At 40.3% G+C, this 27,685-nt stretch overlaps 1 protein-coding gene and 1 long non-coding RNA gene across 2 annotated transcripts; one reads left to right on the forward strand and one right to left on the reverse strand.

The window, feature by feature from the left end:
- Positions 1-21,993: 21,993 nt before the first annotated feature.
- Positions 21,994-23,498, forward strand: LOC106939145 (uncharacterized). The gene is made up of 2 exons (XR_001422769.1): positions 21,994-22,369; positions 22,539-23,498. It is a non-coding gene; the product is annotated as an uncharacterized LOC106939145 (long non-coding RNA).
- Positions 23,499-23,513: 15 nt separating this feature from the next.
- LOC106939144 (ankyrin repeat and SOCS box protein 6-like) lies at positions 23,514-27,289 on the reverse strand. The gene is made up of 4 exons (XM_015021453.1): positions 27,143-27,289; positions 26,959-27,067; positions 26,787-26,873; positions 23,514-24,371 (listed from the first exon to the last, which is right to left on the reverse strand). Exons 1-4 carry the CDS (start codon positions 27,191-27,193, stop codon positions 23,650-23,652), a joined length of 969 nt encoding a protein of 322 aa, XP_014876939.1. The 5' UTR covers positions 27,194-27,289; the 3' UTR covers positions 23,514-23,649.
- Positions 27,290-27,685: the final 396 nt, after the last annotated feature.

The raw sequence follows: 27,685 nt of genomic DNA on the forward strand, positions 1-27,685 counted from the left end.
GATTAACTGAAAAAAACAAGTCTGCTTAGTGAAAAGGTTGCAGTGACCTGCATGAATGTTTTCACCCCTGAACTAATCATTTGTTAACTCAGTTTGATTTAATCTCTGCATTCTGACGTCTTGATTTAACACTTACCGACTCCACAAAGTCTGATGGACCAGAAAAAAATGTATCTGTTCTTTAAGATTTTACTTACCTTTAGGATTTCCTCATTTGCATGAAGGTTATGTGGTTACTCAGGATAACAAAGATCAAAAAAGGATTCTCACTGCGCAATGTGTATCAGTCAGGTAAATGGTACAGCTGGAGAAATGAGCGACTAACCATGAGGAAAACTGGAAATTTTTCCGGAATTGCTGAAAACATGAGGCAGAAAATGGTCAGAAAGGCTGCAAAGTGGTGAACGGTAACACCAAGGGAGCTTTGTGGATCTTTGGTCTCTATGTAGCAAACTGTTGTATACTTCATTATGTCTGGACAAGGACAAAACTTTTTCTTCCAATGAGAACATTGAGGCCTGGATGAAATTTTTCAAAAAACTTAAAAAGTTTCTATATCTTGTAGGTTTCAAAATCCGGTTGCAATAGCTTTAAAACACAGCGTTTCACCAAATGCAAACCCACAACCGCTGGAAAACACGGCTTTCTTCTGATGGGACCGGAGTTTTTGTCAAGCAAAGATTTCCAATAATATGTCAATTTTGACCCAAAGCCTTCTAGTTTCTATTTAAAACTTGAAGGTGAAGAATAATTTATTTTTGCAGCATCACAGAGAGCCCAAGCACACATACATGCTTCCATGATTTATCTCAGATCCAGCTTTATAAAGGGGTGTGTTTACTTTTGAGAGCTGCTGTGTCTTTATATGCCTCGTCTTTATTTATTTAGAAGTTTTAGTAGCTTCTTCAGATTAAACTGTCACATTAAATAGAACATGCAAACCCCATGCCGGGATTCAAACCTGGCCAAAATTAGAAGAACTTCATTTATTTTAAAGACGATAAAAACAGCAGCTGCGGGCCACAGTTTATTACCAAAACGGACACATTCACATGAAAATGTAGCATCAGTTTGCAAAAAAAAAAAAATTAAAGAAAGGTATCATTAAGGATATTGAAATATTTTAGTTAGCATCTTAGTTTCACAAATCTTTGTTTGCTTTTATTTATTTATTTTTTTTTGTTTTGTTTTTAACACCAACAGTCATACAGACAAGAATCAGGTGGATGAGGAATCGAAGGGCTTTAAATAAACTGAAACAAAAGCTTCTTTCTCAAAATGACTCAAGAAACGAAAAGACAGCAGTTTACACTAAAACGTTGCAGGGAGGGAAAGACAATACAAGAATCTGACAAAGGGCGGCAGAAAAATGTGCGAATAAAAACACTGTGGGAGATGAAGACTAACACGGGGTAAGTGTGAGGATTATGAAACCAGGTGTGAGAAGAGCCGAAAGAAAGAGAAAGAATAAAAGCCAATGACCGTCACATTTAATGAATGGTTTTATTTGTTTTCGTCTGAATTGTGGAGCATTTGTTCATGTATTTTGTCACTTATACGGTATAGTCTTTAGGACTGTTATATTCCAGGATATCTACTATGCTTCACTAAACTGGAACAAACTCCCAGAAAACTGCAAAACAGTCGAAACACAGAGTTTCTTTCAATCAAGGCTAACACCCCACCTGTTTAGAGTTGCCTTTGATTCATAATAACTGGAACATTAATCAATATATCTGATACATATTTGCTTAATGATTTTGATGATTTGACAAAATGCAAATCAAAGCATTTTGATTTGCCTTGTTGTTGAAAAGTGCTATACAAAAAAACTTGGCTAACATGTCTAACTGCAAGCAAATGGGTGATTTTTTAAAATGTATTTATTAAACATGCCTCTACACAGGACCCATACACAGTGCTTTGCAAAAGTATTTACATCCTTGCATTTTTTTTCCTCATACTCCCTCATTACAGCCACAAACTTCCATAGAAGATTTTCTAGAAACTTAATGTCCCAATTCGCACACAGAAATCCATCCCGTCCCACAAAGAGATCACCAAAGTCAATTGTCTACAATAGAACCACTTATCCGAGTGTGCTTGTTTAAATGTTCAAGAAAATGGAGACAGTAGTTCATTTAGTAGCTTCATCTAGAAGAGAAACACAGCTAAACAGATTAACTCAGTTTTAAAGGGCACAGGATGAAAAGCAGCACACTCGATTAGTTGCAGTGATCGCTCCTACAATGCATGAATATGCTTTGATCCAACGCATTCAATCTGTCCCCTGCATGACTTGTGGCAAACTTCAAAGAAGACTTCTTGTGGTTTTCTTTTAAAAGCCACTGTTTTCTTTTTTCTTTAAAAAAAAAAAAAAAAGCCAGGTTTGTGGGATCCACCACTAATAGTCATCCCCTTAAGTGGGATTCTTCCACTAAGTTGTGGATCTTTGAGGCTCCTGCAGAGCTTGACTGTTCCTCCTCCACTTGCTTTGCCATGCATGCGATCCCACAGATACCAACAGATCCCTTCATATGTGCGTTGAAGTAATTATTTCATATTATTCAAATCATTCCCTGGCAGACTTTGCAGTTGTTCTTGTGTAGCCCAGAAATAACATAGTTGGGCCGTTTGTAGCTCACATGTCCCGTCCAAGTTCAGACTAAATAGTACATTAGTCAGTTTGATCAGCCCCAACCACAGTTACGTATCAATAAACATCAGCAGACATTTAGACGTGTTTTCACCTGTCATCCGTCAATCACCCATTTATTTGCTGCTTAGACAAATACCACTTGCTTTTTTTTATGTCTTTTTAAGGCATTTCTAACAACAAAGTTGTTTAATTTATAGTTCTGGTACATGTTGGTATAAGTTTTATAAGTTCAAATAAAAGTTTAAGGACTGATTCGGTGTTCCCAGATGTTTTTCAGAAAGTTTGATCAATCCCACATTTTTGAGGCTAATGAATGATTGCTACCTTGTGGTGAAAGCATAACTGGAGACTTCCCTTTGTTGACTGAGAGAACGTGTTCTTCTTTTGGCTGGATGTTTTAAGAGATTTTTCTGTAAACCATGATAAAGATTCTTCATCCACTCACCAGTATTTTTTGTTCTGCAAACCTCCAGGGCTTTCATGTAAGGACCTTGTGAGTTGTTTCCTTTTGTTCCCCCTTTAACTAATCTACCTCATGATGCGACCGTTAAGCAAGCTTGAAAGCATGCAGTGTGCTTTTTTAAATAGTTTATGGTTCTCAACAACAACTTCCAAAAATGACTGACAAACTTGTCAAGAACTTCAGATGTTTAAATCCTGTTTAATTGACGTGGAAAATGTGAAACGACGGCGCACTTCCGTAGAAGTTTATATTCAATTATCCAATTGCATTTTCAGGTAGCCTAGTAAAAACCATGTGCTTGTTCTAATGCTTTGCTTTGAACAAATGGTCTAGACCTTCAGTTACCGGGACATAATTGTTTGCCGGACTTGTGCAGTCTGTTGAAGTTTTAAATTGTGAGAAGTGATTTTATCCAATTGGTAACTTTTGACTGTGATGTATGTAACGCGCAAGCTGATTGGTGAAGGAAACTACGCTATGAAGCTTACCAGAAATTGTATGTGCTGTAAACAACCCCCTCTGTCCCTCTGGGAATAATGAGGTGCCAAACCAAATGAGATAACTATGTGACAGTGAGACTATAGGCTTTGTGAGATGAGACTGAGCGTGTTTCCGCACCTTATAGTCCGGTAGACTCGTTTTGATTGGGGACCTAAATGGCTGCTGTTATTACATTTTTAATTGGTGAAGTTCACATTCGCACTGGACTGTGTCAAACGATTCAATCCCTTTAAAAACATACTCAGCAATGCTTGTAGTTTTAAGTTGTATTCAGTGTCACATGCAGGTAAGTTATTCCCCAATTGATTTTTCTAAAAGTGTAGGAATGTCATGACAGTTTATGAATAACATTTAAGAGAAAAACACAACATAGCTTCTTGACCATTCATCCAAAAGGGTCGGTTTTGCTCACAGGCTGTGTATCTTTGCAGGGACTCTGTGAAAGGAATTGTATTTATCCACTCTGCAGTCGTGGGTCATTGCAAAACTGTCTTATTTCTTCTAAAATGTTGATTTGGAACCTGTGTGTCTCACAGGACTTTTGCATTTTGAATAATACAGCAACGTTTATTGCACAACAATCCGATTTTACAACATCTATCCAACGCCGTGAAACGTATTTGCTCCTTTTGCAGATTTTTTTCTGATTTTTTTTCCCCATTCCTAAATATTTCAAATCATCAAAGGAATTTCAAAGTCAAGGTTTACACGAGAAAATAGAAAATGCACGTTTCAAAAAAAGTTAACCTTAACAACCTGGTGTGTCGAAGTATTTGCTCTCTAATCTTAGCAACTGGTTTTGACATCCTCAGTGAAAACAGCTCCCTTTAAATATTTGGAATAACTGCCAGTGAATACTGGTTAGAATGCCATTGTGCATTAGTTTGATTGTAATATAAACTTTGACTAGGCCTTTCTAAAGTCTTTGTTTTTTTATGTTTTAGGGAAGTTTGTCATTAAGAGGTGTACTTGCTTCTTTGCTTTGGATAATTATTCATCGGCATAACCCAAGTCTGTTTGATCACTGCCAGTCATCTAGGTGTGGAAGCAGCAGACCATTAATCTACCTCCACCATGTTTTACTGTCATAATTGGGCATTATGTGCTTTTGTTTTGTCTTTGGAAAAAAAAAATCATTGGGAAACATCAAGATGTTTTTGCCCAATGAGGAATGAGTGTTTACAGTCTTTTTGGTCTGAAGTGCTCTTCACCCTGGACATTTTTGCCCAGACTCCGTCTTATTGTTGAGTTACAAACACCTATCAGAAGTGAGGCAGGTGAAGCCTGCTTTCTAACCCCTTCCAGGCATGTTTGGGATCATTATCCTAATGGAACGCCTCATTGTGACTCCAAATGCCAACCATGTGACCCAGACTGTTGCCGTCAGATGAAAGCCAAAAGGTTAAAACCTCTGAGAACAACCCAGAAAGCACAAAGGCCCGAGCCTGTCATGAGCAGAAACTTGCTGGAACACGAGTGCCGTGTTTTATATTAGTGAATATTAGTGATGGTATATGTCAATATTTGAGCCTGCAGGTTGGATGTTACATATATAAGTCAATTATTTGTTTTCTTAAGTACACACTTGATTCTTGTTTTGAAAATAATTTGTAGTTGTTTGTGTTGTGGTCATTCCCCATCGGTTTAAATGCATCACTAAATGTCCATGATTAATATCAAAGTTTTCGCTATCACATTAATTTTCAGAGAACTGTTCGCTTTTCTGCCTTGGTTGCTGCTATAGGTTTGTAAGGTGTGGAGATAAAATTAGAGTTAGAACTAGCAAAAATATCCCTAAAATATCCTAAACATGTTGGTCTTTCTAAAAAAAAACAAAAACAAATGAAATACATTGCAGTAAGTGGTAGAAAAGCAAAATAAAAAAAAAGATAAAGTAGAATGAATACTTTCAAAGAAGTATTTGAAAAATACTTAGTTGTATTTGCTAATGAAAACATAGTATGGGAGGTTGTACGGCTGTGTCCATACAACAGTTACAATGATTTGATTTTAGGTTTAAATGGACGTAATCCTCTGCAGTGTGTAGAATGATTTGTCCTACTCAAACCTTTTCATATTTTCATGTTACAAGTACAAATTAGATTTTTTTTTTTATTGCAATTCAGTTTTACAGACCAACTAAAATGTATGGAAGGAAAAAGATGAAGGGCTATCAACATCCTTTACAGATAAGTATTGACGTGGTGTGACATACAATCTTTTTGTTGTTGTTGTTAATTTGCAGAAGCACCTTTTTCACCACCGTCGTCACGCTGAAAGGTAAAACCTCCCTGCCGGCCGAGTCTTTTCCAGGATTATTTTTCTATGATTGTACTCCATCTCACACATCAGCTGCTACCAGCTTCCCTGCATCCCCACAGCATGACGCTGCCTGTATCTTCTGTGGGGACGGTGTGTTCAAGTACGCATTGCTTTTCACATGGAGATGAAAAAAAGAAGTCCGTTTTGGTCTTCAATAACCAGAGGACGTTCACTGACATGTCTGCTAGCCCCCAGTTTACTACCATGTGTTCATCCGTAACTTTCTTATTGCCACTTTTCCATTAAGGCCAGATTCAAGGTGTAAAAAACTCATCTAAAATCTTAGGATGTTGGTTTTATAATCTAACCTTGTTGGGTTACTAAACTTTCCCCAAACTTGATCGCTGACATTGCTTTATCCTCATGATGATCTTTGTTCACAAATGCTAAGACCTTTACAGCACACCTGGGATGATAGTGAGAATAAATTAAAAATGAATGGGTGTCATGGATTAAATTGTGTGACTTCCGAAGGCCGTTGGTTGGATCAGATTTTATATAAGGGGCACCACACTTAAAAAAAAAAAAAAAATCTCAGATCATTTATTGTTTTCCTTTCACTTCCAAACTATCTGTCCTGATGAAATCTCAATACTACATTTTCAAGCAGTAAAACAGAAGATGAAAAAAAGTTTAAGAAATACTTCTACAAGGAAGTTTTATGTTAGTATTACACTTAGTCTGTGTTTTTTTCCCTGTTCAAGTTTAAAAATGAAGGAAGCACATGTGCATTCTGTCCAATTCTTTGTTTCAAAGTGACCCTAAGTTTAGCCCTGCTCAGGGTCAAGCTGGCTTTTTGCACTTAGCAGATAAATAATGAAAATAAACTTTAAAAATATTTTATTATTCAAGATTTGAATCCCACGTATAGGCCAGATTTGAAATATGACAAAGGGAGGGACTATCATGAAGTTTTTAAGCATTTTTTTTTTATATCCATGTGGAATGAGGCTTTCAAGTACTTAAAGATTTAAAAGGACAGAGTGACGCTTTCCTCTAAAATAATCTCGTCTAGCTTCAGAAGACGGTTCAACTAACCTCAGATGTGAGTTTAGTCATGTCACAGAAAGAAGAAGAAAAAAAAATCCAACTGCTTAATACGATATTTTACTCTATTGGCTCGACTTTTTGACACGCAGCCACATTTTGAAAAACCAAGGAGGGAACAAACAGAAAATAGAGACAATTCCTTTAGTGCAAGAAACCGAGGCTGAGATGTATTAATTTCCAGTAAGACTTAGTCAACGTGACGAAACAACAAAGAATGACTTTTAAACAAAGAGAATCCAGCTTTCCCTCAGTGCGTCCTCTGAAAGCCTCGGCTGAGATATGCTGCTATGTGGAAGATGCACACAATTACTTCAGAGGCGGGGTGCTTTATTTACATATGCAATATGCATAAGCAAGGTTACTGTGAGGGTGAAATAACCGAGAGATAGAAGGAGAGAAAGGAGGAGGGGTTTGGGACGGGTGTGTGTGTTTGTGTGTGTGGCTGTGATGGAGAAGTGTGCGTGGGGTAAGAGGGAGGCAGAAAATTGGTGTTATCAATATTTAACCAACCCTTCCAGCATATTTATGGCAGACAATAGAGCAGACATGCAACTGTCTCATGTGAGTGGAAGTGTATTTATTACGCACTGAAACAGAGCCTGTAAATAGGATGTTCATTGATACATCACGGTCACGGCGGCAAGGAATTAATGACGAGTGTAATCCTCGGAGCACAACTTCCAAAAGTTGATTTTGACCCCGCGTGTATTTAATAAGCACGCAGTCGTTGAGCCCATCGCCGATATTCATTAGCGGAGCTCTACATGTGGTGAGCAGCTGTATGTAATTCAATCACTTTCAGGAAAAAAAAAAAATGTAAAAAGCAAGGAAAAGAGGGAGAAGAAATACAATGTCTGGAGCTTTTCTGTTTTTTTTTCTTCTTCTTTTTCTTTTCACAGACCCATGGCCTCTCAGAAAATGTTTCCATGTGTTGTGTCTGAGCGCGCAGAGAGCAAAGAGGGAAAACATTCTCTCCTCCAAACCACATGCAACAGATTCTTTCTGAAGCCAAATAAATCAACTCTGTGCTTTTAGATCATGTGACACTTTTTGTGCTTTGTGTTATTCCCAACATATCCTGTTTCACCGCCCCCCCCCACCCCCCCGACACTCCCCTCCTACCACCACCACCACCTCAACCAATTCCACCCCTTCCTCCCTCCAGCCCCCTGCAAACGCAGAAACACTCAGAGTTTCCACATCCTGTGCGTAAGATCACCTGTACAGACAGAATAGCGTGCTTCGGTGTGACATGCTCGGGCAGGAAAACAGGAAAGGGAGTTCAAGGGTGTCCAACATGAAATACTCGCGGCGCTCGCTCAGTTAGGGGAAACCCAGAGCGCATGGCCCCGCTCCAGTTCCTGACAGCAGAGCGAAGTCTCGCCGGTGCCCTTTCTTTGCTTTAGTACTGCCATCATGTGCTCTAATTTTGCCTGTGCAAAAAAAGGTTGTGGGAGGGCAGCAGGGACACTACGAACTGCACGTTTCAGCCTTTTAACGGGATACTGCAGCCTTAGTGTTCTTTATCTCTTCCTATGTGACATTTTGCGAAAAGTAAATTACATGCAGTTGAAGCCAGAGGTTCACACTCGCTGTAAAATAAATAAATAAATAAATACTTTGCTCTCGCTTTGTGACGTTAAGCAAAACAGTTCCTGTTTTATGCCAGGAAAAATAGAATTTATCCTAAATTCTAAAGAAATTTCTTGAAGTTTTCATACACTGAGGTTACTGTGTTTTTGAACAATTTGGTAAACTCAGATTAGGGTGGCTTTGTAAGTTTGTGATTGGTTAGTTACAAAAGTTTTGTTAAATAGAGCCACACCTACAGATTGAATGCTAAAAGATTCTGCCTCCATGTGACACATTAAGAGATGATCAAAAGCGACCGTTTATCAAATGCCTAAATGTGCCTCGTTCCTCTGTTCAAACATTTCATAGAAACGGCATGAATGTCCAACATGATTTAAGTGTCAATTGAACCAGTTTGTCTTGGAAAGCACCTCGAGATGACATTTGTTGTGAATTGGTAGAATGTAAATAAAATTGAATCACACTAAACATGAATCGCCTCTAACATAAATCATCCGTACTCCTTATATTTGTTTTCCAGTATTTTTCCGAACCACCAATTACGTTGGTTTTTATTGGAAAGTACGTCATCAATACGCTTTCTGCTTCAAATTCATCATTGTTAATTTGAAGCAGATTTCTTTGGACCTGTGTCCAAAGAAATCTGAAAAGGTTTGTGTGCTTTTGTATTCGGTTTCCCTTAGTCAGTAATTTGCAGAACCACCTTTCACTGCAAGTCATCTGGGTGTACAGTGCATCCGGAAAGTATTCAAAGTGCTTCACTTTTTCCACATTTTGCTATGTTACAACCTTGTTCCAAATTGTACTAAATTAACCTATATCCTCAAGATTCTGCACACAAATACCCCATTGAGAAAATGTGGGCCTTCTTTTTTGAGTTTTTTCTTTTTTTGTTTTACAAATTTATTTGCAAAAATAAATCTGAAATGATCTACAGAGGAAAATTTGTCTTTTCTTAACTGTCATTTTTAAATCACTTCTTGAAACTCATCTCTCGGCATTGGTCTTTGACAACATGTGCAATGCTGAATCTAGTTTATTGCTTTATCTGTTTTTATAGTGTGGTTTCACTTACCCCTAAGACACAAAGAAACCTATTTTCTTGTGTTAAAGTTCCTTATTTTTACATTTTCAGAGGTGGAATGGAAATCTGATTTTCACCTGAATCTAGGTCCAGATTGGAAAGTTCCAGCCAACATAAAAATGCTTCAAACTAAGATGTTCCATTGTAGCTTTGTCTGTTTGTTTAGTGTTGCCGTTTTACTAATAAGGGAACCTCTGCCTCGGTCTCTACTCTTTCACAGCCTCCATTATTTCTTTCAGCACTGTCCTCACATAATGATGCTTTTACCAATATTTCTCCATCGGGATTCAGGATCACCTGTCAGTCTTCACAGAGATCCAGACATGCCGTAGCAACATATTTAAATTCTGGTTTGAAAGAGTCTTCTGAAAAGGGGCTTGTAGTTTGTGTTGTAGTTTCTAGTAGCTACTTCTAATTTAATTTGACTAACTGAATAAAAAATACAATAATAGTGATTGATTTTTATGTTGTCTCAGCACCATATGATGTCAGAATTGCACGATGTTGTTTACACTTGTCCACCAGTGACCTTGGACTGGCTGTTACATTTTTTTCTGTTGCTAAAAGGAAGCAGCAAAAAGAAAAAGGTGTGTTGTACTTTGGGAAGAAGCTCTCGAGTTCCAAATCTCAATTCAAAGCAGTAACACAATTCTTTGCCCTGAAAGCGTTTCATCTGCTGCTGCTTCCCTGAAATGGTTCTAAGAAGGAAAGTTTTTTTTGTTTGTTTCTTTTCATTTTTTTCTTTTTTAGATATGGTTCAGTGGAGAGGTTAAAGGTCATTGATCTTACCTTCACCACCTCGGTTTGGATAAGAGGTGAATGGTTAGTTCAAGTGGAATAAAAAAAGAATAACAAATTTAAAAAATCTTCAAAAAGAAAATCTGTAACAGCTGGCTTCTATTTTATACACTATTGACCCACGAAACATATTGAAAAGCTGTCTAATGGAAAAGTAAGGCAGTCTGTAAACTGCTGTGATGTGTTTTTTTACTTTGTAACACAGTTTCTAGAGTTTCTCAGTCCATGTGAATGGGATGCCATTGCTCTGGAGAACTATAGACCTTACTATAATTAAATACAGACTTCTAATACATGGATAATATTGACCAGTTCGGTCCAAACAAGTAGCATCTCAAAAGATAGAGAAGAACAAGCACTAACTTTGTTTGCAGGAGCCCTGTGACTGTAGTAAACTAGTAGCTTTGGTAAATAAGAGCAATAAAGCAGAGTCTGAAAGCACATGGATTTTTTTTTTTTTTTTTTTTTTTCAGGCTTATCCACAATTGAATATTGGCATAGGTTGGTAGCGGAATGATAACCTGTAGTTATCGATTTTACAGTGTCATGGTACAAGTCCAAAAAATAACAAAAATGTACAACCTGATCCGATAAAAAATAATAATAATAATTACAAAAGAAGTTGTCAAATGGTGATTTTATTTATTGGTGAAAAAGAAAATCATATCTACCAACCTTAAAATACTAGTAGCTAGCTCTACTTCTAAAACACATTTTCTGTTTTCCTTTCAGTAGCCACTCCCAGTCCGGAAAACTGCCTGACCTGTAGAATCAGGAAATTCCTTAAGTCAAAATTGTCTGGCAAAACGAAGAAGGCTGAAGGGTGTTAAAAAGGAACGCAGTAGGAACTGATCTAGAGGAGTTTGAAAACACATAAGAAACGATGCCAGTGACATACATCATTCTTGAAAGGGTTACAAAACCCATTTCTAAGAATTTGGGGCTCCAGTGATCCACAGTGAGAGCCATTACCCACAAATGGAGAAAACATGGAACAGTGGTGAACTCTCCCAGGAGTGGCTAATCTACCAAAAGTAGGAACAGCGACAACTTATACAACAGAGCACGGGAGAATCCAAAGCAACATCTAACGTTCCGCACATTTCACCTGCCTACGGTCACTGTTTTTCATGATTCAACAATCAGAAAGAGGATGGGCAAACACTGGAGCCATGGGATAAATACCAAACCAAAACTACTGCTGACAAAAACCAATACAAAGGCCTCTCACACGTTTTCTAAAAACATCTTGATGATCCGCGATACTTTTCGGAAAAGTTAAAGGCGTTCATCCTGTTACGTCTGGGATCGAAGCAACACACCTATCCAGAAAATAACATAATATCAATAGCTAAACATGGTGGTGGTAGAGTGATGGCGTGGGACTGCTTTGTTTTGACCTGAGCGTCTGGCAGTAAGTGATGAAACCATGGATTACAAGCAAGTTGACTTCTGAACAGCTTAAAAATCTAAATGAAGGTTTAGGGGTAGCCTAGTCAAAGTCAAGTCTTAAACTAGATCAATATAATGTGTTGACTTTAAACAGGACGCTCATGTTTCAGAAAAACTCCAGCTGTGATGAACTTTAAACCATTCTCCAAAAGAAATGGGCTAAAATTCCACCACAGCCACATTTAATACCCATTGCAAGTTATCACAAATGCTTGGTGGGATAAATATTTTTTAGGGGGTAATTATTTTTTCATATAGAGTGACTTTGATGTGAAATGAAATAGCTATTTACCTGGTTGATCATTCTTTGCTATTATCATTAGCTTTAATGTTTGCTCGATGATCTCCAAAAAATTACTTTAATGGAAAAGCAAAAACAGGAGAAATCATAAAAGGGGCTAATATTTTTTCTTATCCACTATTTTTCCCAATAGTTTTTGAGCTAGTATATAAATAAATAATGCAAGAAATATCTTTAGAGTTTTAGTTGTATTCATTTCTGCTTTAAATTTTGGCTTATTTCAACTGTTTTCCATGTCGTAAGGAAAACTATTCCTACCCATAGTTCCCGTCACTACAGCTATCTCACACAAACTGACAACATCAGTCTCTTTGTACTAAGAGGACTATTATGATACGTAAATATGAAACTACAGCCAGCAGCCAATGATTAGCCAAGCTTAGGATAAAAAGCTGGAAACAATGTGAAAAAAGCTTAGGATAAAAAGCTGGAAACAATGTGAAAAAGCCCAATAGGGTATTTAGAGAGTTAAGAAAATGTTTCCATCAGGCCCTATGAAGGTCACTAAGCATTCTACGTTCCCAACAAAGCATAAAAACCAAATAGTACCCTAAAAGTTTTAGGAAGTCCTGTAAATTGTTCTAATACACTCTAACATATTTTTTTGTGATAATTACTTGTATTTTTGCATGTTCTACTGCAACCTTGTAGCTCACACCATAATTGACATGGCAGCCTGATCAATCAGCGCTGTTCTCCATACGTGGGGTAACACAATGTTCCTCTGTGCTTCTGACAGTCATCCCGAACCCATTTACTGTCAAATGGGTTCTGCTCTCTTTGCCGGAGCTCAGATGCAGATTTATGCCAGAGCGATGCCGCTTCTTGCATATTAGATGAAAGCCTTGTTTGCATATACCCGCTCCCTCATCTCCCCACCACAACCGCCTCCCTCCCTCCCTCCCCTCATCCCCCTTCTTTCTCTCTCTTCCTTTTTTCTGAGGCGTCACTTTAATATGTATGCAAATGGGCTGAGCTCCACGGGCAGATATGTGTGGAACCCTGTCCTGCAGTCAGGAGGTGTAGGAGAGATTGTGTTTGTATTTATGAGGCATGGGCCCTGCCGCTCTTGGGAGAGAGAACGCTCCGAGTGGTGTGGTGGAGGCTCTGCAGTGCAGGCAGAATGCAGATATGCCAATGAGCAGAGGTCATGGCTGTCACTAATGATAGGAGGAGACAATTAGAGTTAACCAGAGCTGTAATGTAAACTCCTCTTAAACCCAGCAACAAACAGACAAACACCTAGAAGCTATCGTATTCCTGGTGTGGTGTGGAGAGAACGATCTGCCTCTTCTGGAATGTTCAGCACACTGCTGCAGCAGCAGCAGCCCTGCCTACACCAGGATGGGGAGTAATGGGTGACTGGTGTGTGTGGAAGACCAATCTATTGATCCTGCGCATCCCTCAAAGGGACGAGGATCACTGTCGGGAGCCGAGATAGGGAAGACAAGGTCAGGTCACCTATGAGAGATGCACCCCAAACCTATTTCATCAGCGCAGACCCTCCCAGACAGGCCTCAAAAGCAAGCGATCAATAACGCCTCAGTAACAATGGAAACAGAAATAACGCGCAAAGTAGGTATAGATGTCCGCCTAGGTTCGAGTGGAAGGAAGTCCCATTTACGGAAAGTTTTAAGAGAAAAACTCAAAAGAAAATAAGAATGAGCACAATGGTTTTATGTTCAAAATAATAATATCATGGCTTGATGCCAATCAATGATGTGCCATCACAAAACACGCACACATACACACAACTGTGCGCAAATAGCGTGCCTGTTTCCTCTCTCTTTCCCACTCTCTCTCCAGTACACTCTTCTCCACGCAGACACACACACACTCTCTCTCTCACACACACACACACACACACACCCTTCCTCCATCATGAATAAACCATACTGTGTCTGTGAGTCATATACCACCCCCACATCCCTCTCTAACCCACTCCCCCATTCGCTGCTGCTGCTGCTGCAAGAGTAAGAAAAAACACTAATTAACGTGATGGCTAGCTCCAGCTCCTGTCAGCAGCTTGTGGGGGCCCTTCTCATCCAGCCAGGCTCTGCTGGTCTCTGGTTTTAGCAGCTCTTTCGCTCTCTCTCTCTCTCTCTTTCTCTCTCTCTCTGTCTCTCTCTCTCTCTCTTTTTTGCTCTCTCTCTCTCTCTCCCTCTCCCCAGTCGCCATCTCGGGAGAACCGGGGCCCCCTTATTCATATGCAGCCCCAGTCACAGGCACCTGGAAGCAGCCGGCACCACCTCCACCAGCAGCACCACAGACCCCCACCCCAATAACGTGTCTATCACCAGTACCCCCACCTTAGTCAAGCCCACCTTCTGTCAATTTAGAACCCCCTTCTCCCCCCATACACTCCCAACAACCCCTTTCCTCACTCAGTTTATGGTCAAAGAAACTAACACATCCACCCATTAGCTGCAAAACGCATACAGATCCTTTACTTATTTTTTGTCTTTTTAAAAACAAACCAGAATACAAACTCTAGCTGAGGAGAGGTGGGAGCAGCAGACTTCATCTAGGAGATGACACAACCCAACTGATGGGTTGAATCACCCAACGGTGGAGAGAGCAAGAGAGAAAGAGACAGGAAGGGCTGCGTGCCTTGGTTAGACTGGCTCGGTAACCATGACAACGCAGCCGGGAGAGCGAGAAACAGGAACATACAGAATCTGTTTCTGCTGAGACTTGCACATGTGGCACAGTGCTGCTTTGCCTCCAAGAAGAAATGAAGGGGAGGTGTGTGTGCGTGTGTGTGTGTGTACTTGTATTTGTTCTTCTTATTCCTCCTTCTCTAGGACATTTTGGGGTATAATAAGCTGCCTTCTTAAGAACGATAGGCCTTCTGGGGACCAAGCCCGGTGCTAATGCGGTGGAATATAATTTTCAGGTTAAGGATTAAAGCTAGGGCTAAAGTGTGAATTAACCTTAGACTGAGATTAGGTGTGTAATGTTAATAATTCCGGTTAAAGGAACAAAAGCCAATGTAATGTAACAAGGATGTCCAAACTTAAGAGCCGGTGAAACTTGTTAATTGTTCCTCTGACGACCTACAGACTTTAAGCTGATCAAAGCCCAGTCCTAATGTGATGGGCTACTCTCTTTAGGGTGATTAGCATTAAGGTGTGAATAAAGTTTAGCTTACGGTAAGGCTTATGTGTGTACTATTACAGGGTTACAGATAAATGAGGTTACACAGTCAATATGATGTCCTAACAAGCATGCATGTGAGTGCGTGTATGTGTGTGTGTAGCCTTGTAGTTCATACAGTGAAAGGACCATTTTTCCAACAAATAATAGGTTGTGAGGACTGGCTGCTCTTTACAGGGTCCAGAGCCCGGGCCCCATCAGAAGAGGGACTGCTTTTGGGCTATAGTTAGATTTGGGACTAAGGTGTGAGCTTGGTTAGAGTTAGGGTTAGTAATGCACTTTAATATGGTTAAGTTCATAAGGGTCAGGCTATAAAAAATTAATGAAAAACAAATGGAAGTCAATGTAAAAGTGTGCATGTGTGTGTGTGTGAGGACCATTCAAGGGGCATTTTCCACTAAAAATGGAGGTCATTTGTGAAAAGTGGGGACATTTTTCTGGTCCTTGCCTTTTTTGTTTCAGTTGGATTGCACTCTAGTAGTTAGATGTGGTGTGAATTAAGTTTTGGTTAAGGTTAGGGTTAGGCATCTATTAACAGCAAAGGGCTATAGGGAAAATGTCTGGGTAAGGCGTTAATGCCTCAACTAGAATGATCAGAAGTCAATACAAAGTCCTGTGACCGACAGAAGTACAAGGATGTGTGTGTTGGTGTGTATGAGCGTTTTAATGAAGCATACATGCTAGATCTCGCTCAAAGCTAGCCTGACTTAGTCACAGAGTGACTCACACTACAAAAGATAGCAAGACATGGTAAAAACAAAGCAACGAGTGCTGCTCTGAGTGGAAGACTTTGTTTGAATACTTGGAGTCAATCTGGACTAAAATATTCAGACATAAAGATAAAACTCAGAACACTGAGGCAAAGCAGGGCAACATTTTTTTTTTCCCGTAAACTCGTTTTTTTGGGGGGGTTTTTTTGCCTATTTTTCCTTCCCTGTGCCTCTCTCCACCGCTCCCCTTCTGCCTGCCTTTTCTTTTTTGCTCCCGCTCCCTCTTTCTACAGGCTCAGACTCACTCCCCCCTCCCTTCCCCTTTCCTCAAGGGAATAAAGGTCGTAACGCAAATGATTACTCAAACCGGGGTTGCCATGGAGACGGCATCACGTGACCAGGGAAGGCATGCATAGACCACAACAAAGAGGTGGATCAGGAACCAGCAGCTCTGGAAAAGAGCTGTAGCTCGCCTTGCTGGTGCCTCAGAGTATTTCACTCAGATTCAGAGGCTCTCTTTTTCAAAAGAAACAGGCGAAGCGAGCTGTGTGAAACACGAGGGGGAGAAAAAGCAAAAAGAGAGAGAGAGAGAGAGAGAAAAGAGCTGGGAGCTAGGTCTGGAGGCTGTAATGAATCTAGGCTGTTTCACTGCAGTGTGTGCTATATATTCTGCCATTCACCAGCATACCAAGGGTGTGTCCTATTCATCATGTCCTTCTTGGAGGCAAAGCTCAGGCGCCAGTTGTCTGGAATTTCAGTGAAATGGCGTCAGTAGTAGGGATGTGGAGGGTGGTGGACTTTCTGAAGTTCTAAAACAGGAATCAGGGTAGAGAGTTTTTACATTTCGTTGTTCCGCTTGGAAATCAAGAGTGTCAAGGAGAGTGACTATACTTTTCGGGTCTGGTTAAAAAAAAAAAAAAAACAAAAGCAAGAAAATAAACAAGCCCGTTTAAAGCAAAATCGGTACAGACATTTTTAGACTAGTACGACATTTAAAAGTTTTGATAAATGATACCCAGCAATTGTGGGGTTTGAAAATATGTGGAGGTTTACTAAACAAATCTTCAAAAGTCTCTTATCTAAGCATGCGACAGAGAATAAACCTGTAGCGACTGGTGAGAACGGCAGCCGGTATTTGTCAGGCTAAAGCAGGAAAAGACACCTGGAGCAGAATGAGAAGGTGGCCTGCCCCAACAGGATTCAGTTATCCTGCATCCTCTCCACCCCCACTCTGAGATTAGTTTGCGCTCTAGCTGAACCCAGCAGCCTGCGACACGTCTCTCAGAAACCACCCCCCTCCCACCCTCTCCAAGCGCATGCACACACACACACGCACTTCTCCACACCCAGTCAAAATGTTTCTTAAGGGTCTCACCCAAACAGCAATTTTCTAGAAGATAAAACACATGGAAGCCGGTAGATGTGAAGAATACGTGCTAGAGGTCGCTCGTTTTTGGTGTGCTCCGTCAAACGCGGGAGCGGCACAAGAAAGGAACGGGGTGCATTTTTTTTGCATGAAGTCACCCCATCTGCAGCTACGCATTTTTCTCAGTTTCTTTTTCTCCTGCCTTGCCTTTAAATCCAACACATACAGTAAATAGTAAAAAGCATGCACACTCTCTTTGAGGGGTTCTGCGAGCCCCTTCACTGACTGATGGCTGACTCCTGTCGAAGTCCACCTCAACTCCCATGGGGTTCCTGGCAGCAGCTGAGTGTTCGGTGATGTCTGCAATTATCCCGTGTCTAGACAATGTCTAGAGAAAGACAGGGAGATGCACCCTCTGCATGGGCGGCACTCACAGGAGAAGGGGGGTAAAAAAAAAGGCCCTGAATAAATCGTGGAGCCTTTTGGTAGTTGATAGAGTTGTGAGTGAAAAGGTCAGGGCCGTACAAGGAACTCACACTGCCTAAAGAGACAGAGGAAAATCAGTAAGATGCTTTTTTTATAAATATATAATATCAGCAGATAATGTATTACTATTGTTTTTACACTTGTTTCCCTTGGTTGGAAACATGTTACCTTTATTTGTTGAAAAAACTTTGAGGAATATTAGATTCATTAAAACATAGTCAAAACTTCAAAGTTTTGACTATGTTTTAATGAAAACGACTTGTGTCATAAAAAGATTGCTTTTGGATTTTGCTCTTCCCAATTTGTTCATGAAAATGGTCTGAATCTATTTTAGCTACAAACATTACAGTGGACCCTGCCCATTTATGGTTCACTATTCACAGATTTGCCTATTCATGGATTTTTCTGTGAAAGGTAGCTCCTTATTATTTGCAGGAAATTAATCAATTGGTGGATCTATTGTAGAGCATGTCTTAAATTTAAGAAGGAAAATGCAGCTTGGGAAGGTGAAATACCTAGGTGATATGCTACTGGCTGGTATTTGCAAAGCAGCCAATCCAGGAGTGCCATTCATTTTCCTTGATACTGATTGGCTGTAACCTCAAGAATGACAAACAGGAAGAATGTGGACTAGCTAGTGCGATAGTGTTAAGACAGGTTTTCAATGTGTGAATTAATTCATACTAAGACACATTTGATTTTTGAACTATTAACAAAAGCACTTTAAGCATTTTTGAACTGCATGGTTGTGGAGATTTCAGTTATTTGAGGGCAACTGTGGCCTTTAACCCCCACAAATACCGTTGGTTCACTTTACACAAATCTAAAGTTCTGGTAACACTTTATTTGAAGGGGTGTGCATAAACATGACATAACATCTGTCATGAACATAAAGAAGTCTTTATGAATGTTTATGACAGTTGTCATGAAGTGCCATTCGGTAAATTATGACACTTTTAATGCAAAGTGGCTCTAAAGGTTGCATTAAAAGTCCATTAAAAGTCCCAACTTTGCATGATTTTGTAAATTATGGTAATTTAATGCAAAGTTGGCATTTTTAATGGATTTTCATGACACTTCATGACAACAGTCATAAACATTCATAAAGACTCCTTCATGTCCTTGACAGATGTTATGTCATGTTTATGACTGTCATGTCAGTCTTATGCACACCCCTTCAAATAAAGTGTTACCAAAGGCCTTTGCAAAAATATTCATACTTCTTGAACCTTTCCACAATTGGTCAAATTTAACCACACACTATAATCTATAATCTATATTTTGAGTGTAGGTTATAAAACATGAAGTAGTCCATACTTATGAAGGAAAAGAAGTATGATACACACTTAACTTAAAAAATATATATCTATGCATGTGTATTTAGCACCTCGACTCTGATACCCCTAAGCAAAATCCAGTGCAACCTATTCTGAAGTTCTCTTATTTGCCAGTAGAGTGCACCTATGTGGAATCTAAATAAATCTAGTGATTCTGTGAAGGCATCAGATGTTTGTTAAGGAACAGTCTCGTGAAGTCCAAGTAACACTCCTGAGTGGTCTGGGATACAGTTGTGCAGAAGTTTAACAGACGTTTAGTTTAGCAAATATTGTCCCATCTCACAAAGCACTATTCAGGTCCACTATCCAAAAATGGAAAGTGTGGCATAGCTCTCCTCCTACACAGATAGGCCAGGCAAGGAGAGGATTAAGTAGTGAAGCATCTTAAGGCACATGGTAACTCTGGAGGAGCCGTAGAGATCTACACTTTCCCCTTGAACAAGCCCAATCAGACGAGAAGAAAGCCATTTCTGATAGGATGACAAAAATGTCCTATTTTGCCACAAGCTATGCTGGAGACACAGCAAACCTGTAAAAGAAGGAGACCGGTAAGATGTGACCAAAACCGAACCGCTTGGTCACAAAAAAAACCCACTGCCCACATTATTCAGAATCATACTGGATCAGGCCCAAGGAAGCTGGTCAGAGTTGATGCAAACGTGTGATAATAGAGAGAACTGAAATGAAGACTGTTAAAGCCTGAAGTAAATGGACTGAACTTATATAGTGCCTTTTCCAATCATTTTGATCACTCAAAGCGCATTACACTAGAGTCACATTCACCCATTCATACTCACACATCAGTAGGCAGGAGGAAGCTGGAATTGAACCTACAACAAGACGACTACTCTACCCCCACAACCACAGTCACCCCAAGGTGGTGGATGTTAGACTGAGACTGAATAGAAATAAAACATCACAGTCCAACGAGAATCAAATTTCCAGCTCAACTGTGAGTGATGATGTACACAGAAATTTGAACTGACAAGGAAAAATATCAGGAGAAATGTTGTCACAGAGCAGTAGCTTGGAGACACAGCAAACTAGCACCATACCAGATTTTTAAAAGTGTTTTTAAAAGCTGAGTATGCCTGTAATTGGCCACAGTGGTAAATGAAAACCTAAACTAAAATTTGAGCAGCAGTCTGGTAGATGCTGTAATTTCTTCTCTGGATCTGACCAGCAGGATCATCTGATTTACAATGGCATGTGCCAGCACTCCCTTTTCTCCAACCAACTGTGCCACCAAAATATTTTAGTGAAAGATGGCAAAAGTGAATAAAAGCTGTTGAAAGTCTCAATCTTGCCAGTACAATCGGTCTGCATTTGAGTTGTTTCACTCCAACACAGCAATCTAGCTGTCAAACTGTTCGTCCAAACACCCAACCTGTCACGGCTTTTGAACTCTAAAAGTCTGTTTAAGTTAATTTTTCACAAAAGCGTGCTGTTTAGACTTTAAATGTCACTCCAAATCATTTCCACACATGCGGTTAGTGGGAGGGAAATTAAGATACTGATAAAATCTGTTACTCATCTGGCTCAGAAAAAGAAGTTGCTTCTACGGTCGATCATCTTGAGTAAACAAGCAGAACAGGCGTTTGCACAGAGCGGGACATATTTTCACTGTAATACAAAAAATGTTCTTACTTGAGAAACTTTGTACTCAGAACCAACACCTGCTCCAGCTGGAGTGACTTGTTGATTGTCAGCGTTCAATTGTCACTGTGGCATAAACTATCTTATTCCCTCTACTTTTGGTTATTTCTTCCTTCCTTACCATGAGGTTCAACTGTTTTATATGTTTTTATGTGACAAAAACTTTGTTTTGAAAGTAACAAAACAAAAGTTCTTCGCTTTGAAATCATCACCCACTCTTCATGAGCACCAGGACTTTTGGGGAGATCAATCCTTTCTGTAACCAACTATCAGTGGCACATCCATTCCAAAATTTGACGTAAAAAAGGCCTTTTATGTGTGAGTAAATACTACAACCGTTTAATTTATGCATGCAAATGAACATAATCTTTATTGAATATGATTTTTGTATTTATTTCCAGAAAAAAATCATTATAAATCCACTTTTATTTCAAGAAATATTTTCATATGTTCAAAAAATTAGCAAACTCTTATAAGACCGATGGAGATGGACAATGGACAGACGGCTGTAGTAAATATGCCCAGCCTGTATGTGGTGATGTAATGCAGTCACTGAAATATACCAAAAGCAGAGAAGCTTTCTGTTAAGTCTGAGATTCTACGAGTCGAGGGTTAGTTTAGAGTTGGTACCGTGACATTTGCTTTCGAATAGTTGTGTATTGGTTTGCTACATGAAAATCCAACAAATTAAAATATCTCAGACTGATATGGGCTTAGAATTTTTCAAAACATCTGTTCATTAAAAAAAAAGGAAAAAGATTTGGGCCACCCAGAACCTAGGGGCCCTGGGCTACAGCCCCGCTAAGCCCTTCCTGAAGTCCGACCTAGGGTGGAGCCTTTCTTTTTTTAGAGAGGCGTAGCAGCTAAGGCCTGTTTGCTGCCCAAGAAAGTGTTGTTGAATTCCTGAACCTCTTCTGAGCTGATTGTGACTCATCCGTTTCATAATTTCTAGTTGTTTTTATTTTCCTTCAACAATTTTACATTGCTCAAAAGCTTTTGTATTTCAACCTTTCTGGTTAACACTTAGCTATTATTACAATCTTATATTAAAACCATTTTTAAACTACTTTGGACAAATTAACCAGGTATAGTACAAAATACTAAAAGTACAAGCCCTCAGAGACCCTTGGTATACAGCGGTGAGTGAAAAGGCTATCAGAGAATAAGCAGGTGTGCTGGGAAAGACCCACGGGCTTCGGGGAGAGGATAGATCAATAACTAATTTCAGTACAGAGCTTCACTCGCACTGTTTTTCCAATAAACGTTGGATGGAGAGTTACTGGCTTAGCCCTCCCCCCACTATCTCTGTTCCATCACCTTCCGCTAGCAGGGATTGGAGACGGTGGAAGAGGCTCGTTTCTGTCACTGCTGTGCACATCTGCGTGGTCAGGATTATGCTCCCGCAGCTTGTGTATGGTGTATATCTAAACCATTGGTGCTTTCTTTCATATGTCCTCTATGAGCGCACTCTCTCAACCGTTCCACGCATCCTGTCTGTGTATCTCTAATGTTTTTTTCTCTCTCTCTCTCTCTCTCTCTATATCTCTCTTCTTCCTCCTTCAACCGCCTCCCATCTTCCCTCCCTCCCTCCCTCGTCCGACCAGGGCCAGCGTTGAGGTTTTGTCAAGAGCATGCAGGCAGATTCAGACGGACAGGAGAGTGAAGCGTGTGTCATGCAGCTCTCTGCTGCTGCTGCTGCTGAGGCTCTTCTCCTCAGAGGCTGTGACCTAGATAACCAAGAGGAGCTGGAGCGCCTGCAAGCCTTGGAGCCACTCCAGCTTCAGCAATGTCAGGAAGGGGTTAGTTGTATAACACACAATGTCCTATTTAGTTTAGTCGGCACACGTACACATGAACACATGTGTACCCTATAGTCCCTCCTATACCGTCGTAGTGCGGATTTATGTATTTTATTTTTCATGCGTTTCTCTTGCTGAAGCAGTGTTGAACAAACCGAGTGTGAGGGAAAGAGGAGAATTCATCTGTATTTAATCAGAAACATTAGGAATGCTTGGTAAAGCTTTCTACTTCAGCAGCCACATTATGTCAAAGCTACAAAAGACAGACTCTTCCTGCTGTGCTGCTGCCTTTAACTCGCGCCTCTTTATTTAGCGGCTATTCTGAGATTCGGTGTATGAGCACAACCATGTGGCACATACATGGCATTAATTATTCCCCTTGTGCAGGTAGCCTGTGAGTGCAGCACTCCTATCTTGCGCTACACTGCCACTTACTGGACAATTAAAGGCAGGAGCAATTTTTAGAGAATGCAAAGAAGTGTAAAAACAAGCCAATAGAAAAGTGGTGATCACATTTTCTTTATTCCAATATGATATGGAAAAACTTTGATAAATTACAAAACACAGCATCACCACAAAAAGGCCATAAGATGTAGATGGATTCTACGGAAATGGAACAAGTTTATGGCCAAAGAAAAAAAAAAAATCTCATTTCATTGCGTGTGCTGCTGTGATTCAACACTGCCATCACGTGGTTTCATTTTGTACTGCAGCATTTTAAATTATTTACATTTAGCTGTACAAAAAAAAAAAAGATTGTAAAAACAGTATTTCAATGTAAAAAAAAAAAGGGTGGGTGGTAGGGGAAAGAAAAATAATTCAGAACAAAAAAGGCATTAAGGTTTTGTCACTTTTTGTTCAATTTGCAAATACAACAGCTAAATTTACAATTTCATTTCAGGCTAATTAGTTTCTATTAACCCTGAGTGTGTTGGGGTTTGAAGCAGGCCCAGCCAGCCTTTGGGGTGTAGGTGAGTTCCGGAAGCAGAAAGTCTTTCAGTCTGTCTGGTAAAGGCAATGCTTTTACTCTGTCCACCAGCGGCCAGGGCTGTAGGTAGCTCCTTATGAATGACCTAGAAAGGCAACGTAGAGGCGGGGGGCTTCCTTCACGCTCCACTACACGATTGTGTAGACCTATTAGAGCCTGAGCGTACGGGTGAGAGTCCAGGTTGGCCACAGGGAGCTCCGGCCTCAAAGGCAGATTCAGCGTTGGGACGTTTACCCTTGCCAAGTCCAGCAACATCTCCGCTTGTTCCAGGAGCTCAGCGGCGTGACTCTGATCGGTGCAGCGCAGCAGGGCGGTTTGGAGCCTCTGGAAGAGCAGGCTGTAACCCGACCAACAGGAGGAACTGTGGTGGGAGCAGACCAGAGAGGCTCCGCTCTGGATCAGGAGCACGGCCAGAGGAAAGAGCAAGTCGAAGTGCTCCAGGCTCGTCTGCGTCAGCGAGGCCTCGCCGTCCTCATTCAGGCAGCAGCTGGGGTCCACGCCGTGGGACAGTAGGAGCTGTGTGGCCTTGAGGCAGAATTTACCGATCTCGGCGGCATCCTCCGCACTGGCGTCCAGAGCCTCCTTCACCAGGAAAACCAAGGATGACTCCACCGTTTCGCCGTCTACGGTGGCAGCGTTGACATCGGCCCCTTGAGACGAGGGATACAGCAACGACAAACAGATGAGAATAAATAAACCCCAAACGCATTCTTACATTTGTAAAACCACATCGCATTTTATTGCTCTTTCACGTGACAAACTGAGATAAATTAAATTGCAACTGTGAAGTGAAAGAAAAAAGGACGCATGGTTTTCCAGATTTCTTGCAACGCTAAAAAAACCCTTAAGAGTGGTGTGCATCGGCAATCAGCCCTCTTGAGCCTATACTTTAGAGAACCACTGATTGCTGCATACTATATATAACTACAAGTGTTTTGGAGCACGTCTCTACAGAATCTGAATTTTTTTGCACATAGCTCAAACTCAGACTGAATGGATACCATCTCCGGTCATTAATTTGTAATTTTTTCAGATTACACTTTTAGTAAAAAAATAAATAAATCAAACCCACAAGTCTGTTCTGCTCTACTTTATACTTGTGCTCTAACATGAGGTTGCAATGTGACACAATCAAAAAAAAGTTCAAGTGTATGAATACACTTTGCAACTAAAAAAAAAAAAGTTACATAAAACAAATTAAGGCAATTATTTCTTGTATTAACTTATTGTTTTCTTGGGCTGTTTGGAAGAAATAACACACACCTCTGCTAAGACCGATAAACAGTTGGGTTCATGCATTTGGCGGCTACGTAGTTTTTATTTTATACAAAGTTCCTAAAGGTGGATTAAGTTGTTTTCAGCAAACATTTCTTAACACCAGCATGGTTTTATTAATTATACGACAGAGAAACATGTCTCGTATTATTCCATTACTTCCTTCTGATTTCGGACATGCGGAGTTCAAACACAAAATCTGAAAAAATTACAACAGAGATTAAACAAACTCTTAAGAAATATCTGAAACTTACTTGGATGAGCTGCCGTAGCCTAAACTGAACCCAAACCTTCCTCCTGATCCTCAAGGATTTAAAGAGGCTGCCGGCTTGTGAATAATCAGGGGAGACAGCTGCAGAAGCAATTGTTTTTTTCTTCTTTTTTTTTTTTATTTCTTTTAGCTTTTGTAACGCAGCCTCAGACGACCCCTGACGGCGGTTTTAATTTTCTTCTGGAGGCTGAACAATCATCGCGGTGCTGCGGCGGAGACTAGTGCTCCCCCTCAGCCGTCGTTCGGCGGAGTCAAAGAATTTCTCCCAGGAAAATGATTAGAAGTTTGTTCTGCAAGAGTCTCAGAACTCTGAAGCTACTTTGCGAGATTGTATTTTGACCCATTTTGTACAACCTACTGTGTGAGTTTTGCTCCAGATAATAAAAGATGTGCGTCTCTGCCTCATGCCTGCAGGAGTGCCATTGATCAGAACTTGAACTGTTTCAATAACAACCAAGTTGGACAGAATGTTCTACAACAGGTAGGTTGTTGTTGAAGCTGGTATCATGCTGGTTGTATAAGGGTTCTGAACAGCTTTAGCATGCACTAAGTCACCAGGTTTAATCACTATTTTGTGGTCTTCATTGGTACAGTGCCTAAGTACTATGGGCACAGATAAGAATGGACAATTTTCCTAATTAACTTTTATTTATATTGTAGGTGAAAAATGTAGGATTTGCTCCTAGGTTTTGTCTTACTGTAACCAGAGCATTTCCACAATGCTGAGGCATCAACGTGCATGAGGAGGATGAACCAGCTAAAAACTCCCGTCTTTATTGAATTTGCCTGTAACGACTTTCTAAATCCAGCAGATGTCACTGCAAGTGACAAAGCAACATGGTGTCAGCACAGTGTCTACACAGTTTGGGAAATGTGCCAAAAGGATATTTTTTCCCCACAACAGTTTCTGAAGGACAGCCTTATGTTTCTAAAAATATAACCAACATTACAGTGTTCAATGTTACTTATATGGAACCTCTCTGCTGTGGTGCTGGGTTAATGTTAGCATGTTAACATTTTGTTTTAATGGGAATTGTTGATAATTTGGCTTGTAAACAGAGACGGTTTTTCTTCTGCTTGGCTTTGAATGTCATAAAAATTGATGACCTTTGATTTAGCTGCTTTCTGTGCAGCTTTACACAACACCAGTAGTTAAGAGATGCAGCAGCCACTCCATCACTATTTACATCATTATAGAAGGGATAAACCAAAGCCACCTAAATTGTTAGGGAAATCCAAAACAACATGGATGGTTTCCAGTTCAATTTTGTGAACAAAAACAAGTGGCACATTTTATATGCATAAAATACTAGAGAGTAGACAAGCATCAGAGGCCGAGTCTCTTTAAGGGCTCTGATCATTTAAAGAAAGCCTTGATCAAGACTCACATCCAATGCTTTGATCAGATTAGATTAATTACACTTGTAGTATTTGAAGTTTGAGTTAACACTTGACCAACCAAAGAGAGAACAGACAAACACAGAGAAGCCGGAGACCATTTAAGAGTCAGCAGCAGTACCTCTCTCCAGTAAAAGCCGGATGTTCTCTGTGTTGTGCACGGTCAGCCCGTCGCTGCTAGCTAATGCGTGGAGCAAAGGCGTTTTCCCTTTAAGAAAAGAGACCAAAGCAAAAACACTTTAGAGCAAACAGATGTATGAGTTGATGTGCTTCAGCAAGGCGGTCCGACATACCATGTTTGTCCCTTGAATTTACATCAGCACCAAGGTCCAGCAATGTGATCAGGCAAGGCAGTCTCTCTGACTCTTCACTCGCAAGGTCCAAGGGACTGCTCTCGTGGATCTGCAGATGTGTAGTAGATGCCGTTTACAGATTCGGGAAGGCGATGAATTGGGAGAAAGCAAGATAGAAACTCACCCTGTCCCTCTTTTCAATGTCCGCTCCATGTCCAACCAGCAGCCTCACCATGTTTGGCCTGTTCCTTAAAACGGCTATATGTAGAGGATTGTAGTATGACACAGGGTCTATACAGAGGAAGAAACATAAAATAATCTTCAAAGTGATTTTTTTTTAATCTAATAAACAGTTTCAATATTTGTACACGCACAAAAAAGCGGACAAATAACTAAATGTACATTTTATCTTTGCTTTGCTCCTCTGAAAGCTTGTGGCCTACATTTTCAGTATGAATGGAATTAAGAGGAAAAACTAGAAAACAGGGAATGTGGAGCACTTTGCATGCTTTGTCAGAACATTTGTCAGTGCCAACTCACAGGGGAGAGGTATTCAGGAGAAGCGAGAGATGAATAAAGGAGCCTCTGCATGGATCCACTAATTATGTCCCACAGGACACGCATGTCTTAAACCACAAGAGGTCACTACAGCAAAGTTTAAGCTGAAGCCTGGTTGTGTAGCAACATAGAAAGAATCTGATGCTGCACAGTGAAGACAGTGGTATGT

This window comes from Poecilia latipinna, unplaced genomic scaffold, assembly GCF_001443285.1.
Source record: "Poecilia latipinna isolate Pla-1442-1.1 unplaced genomic scaffold, P_latipinna-1.0 Scaffold2784, whole genome shotgun sequence".
NCBI lineage: Eukaryota > Metazoa > Chordata > Actinopteri > Cyprinodontiformes > Poeciliidae > Poecilia > Poecilia latipinna.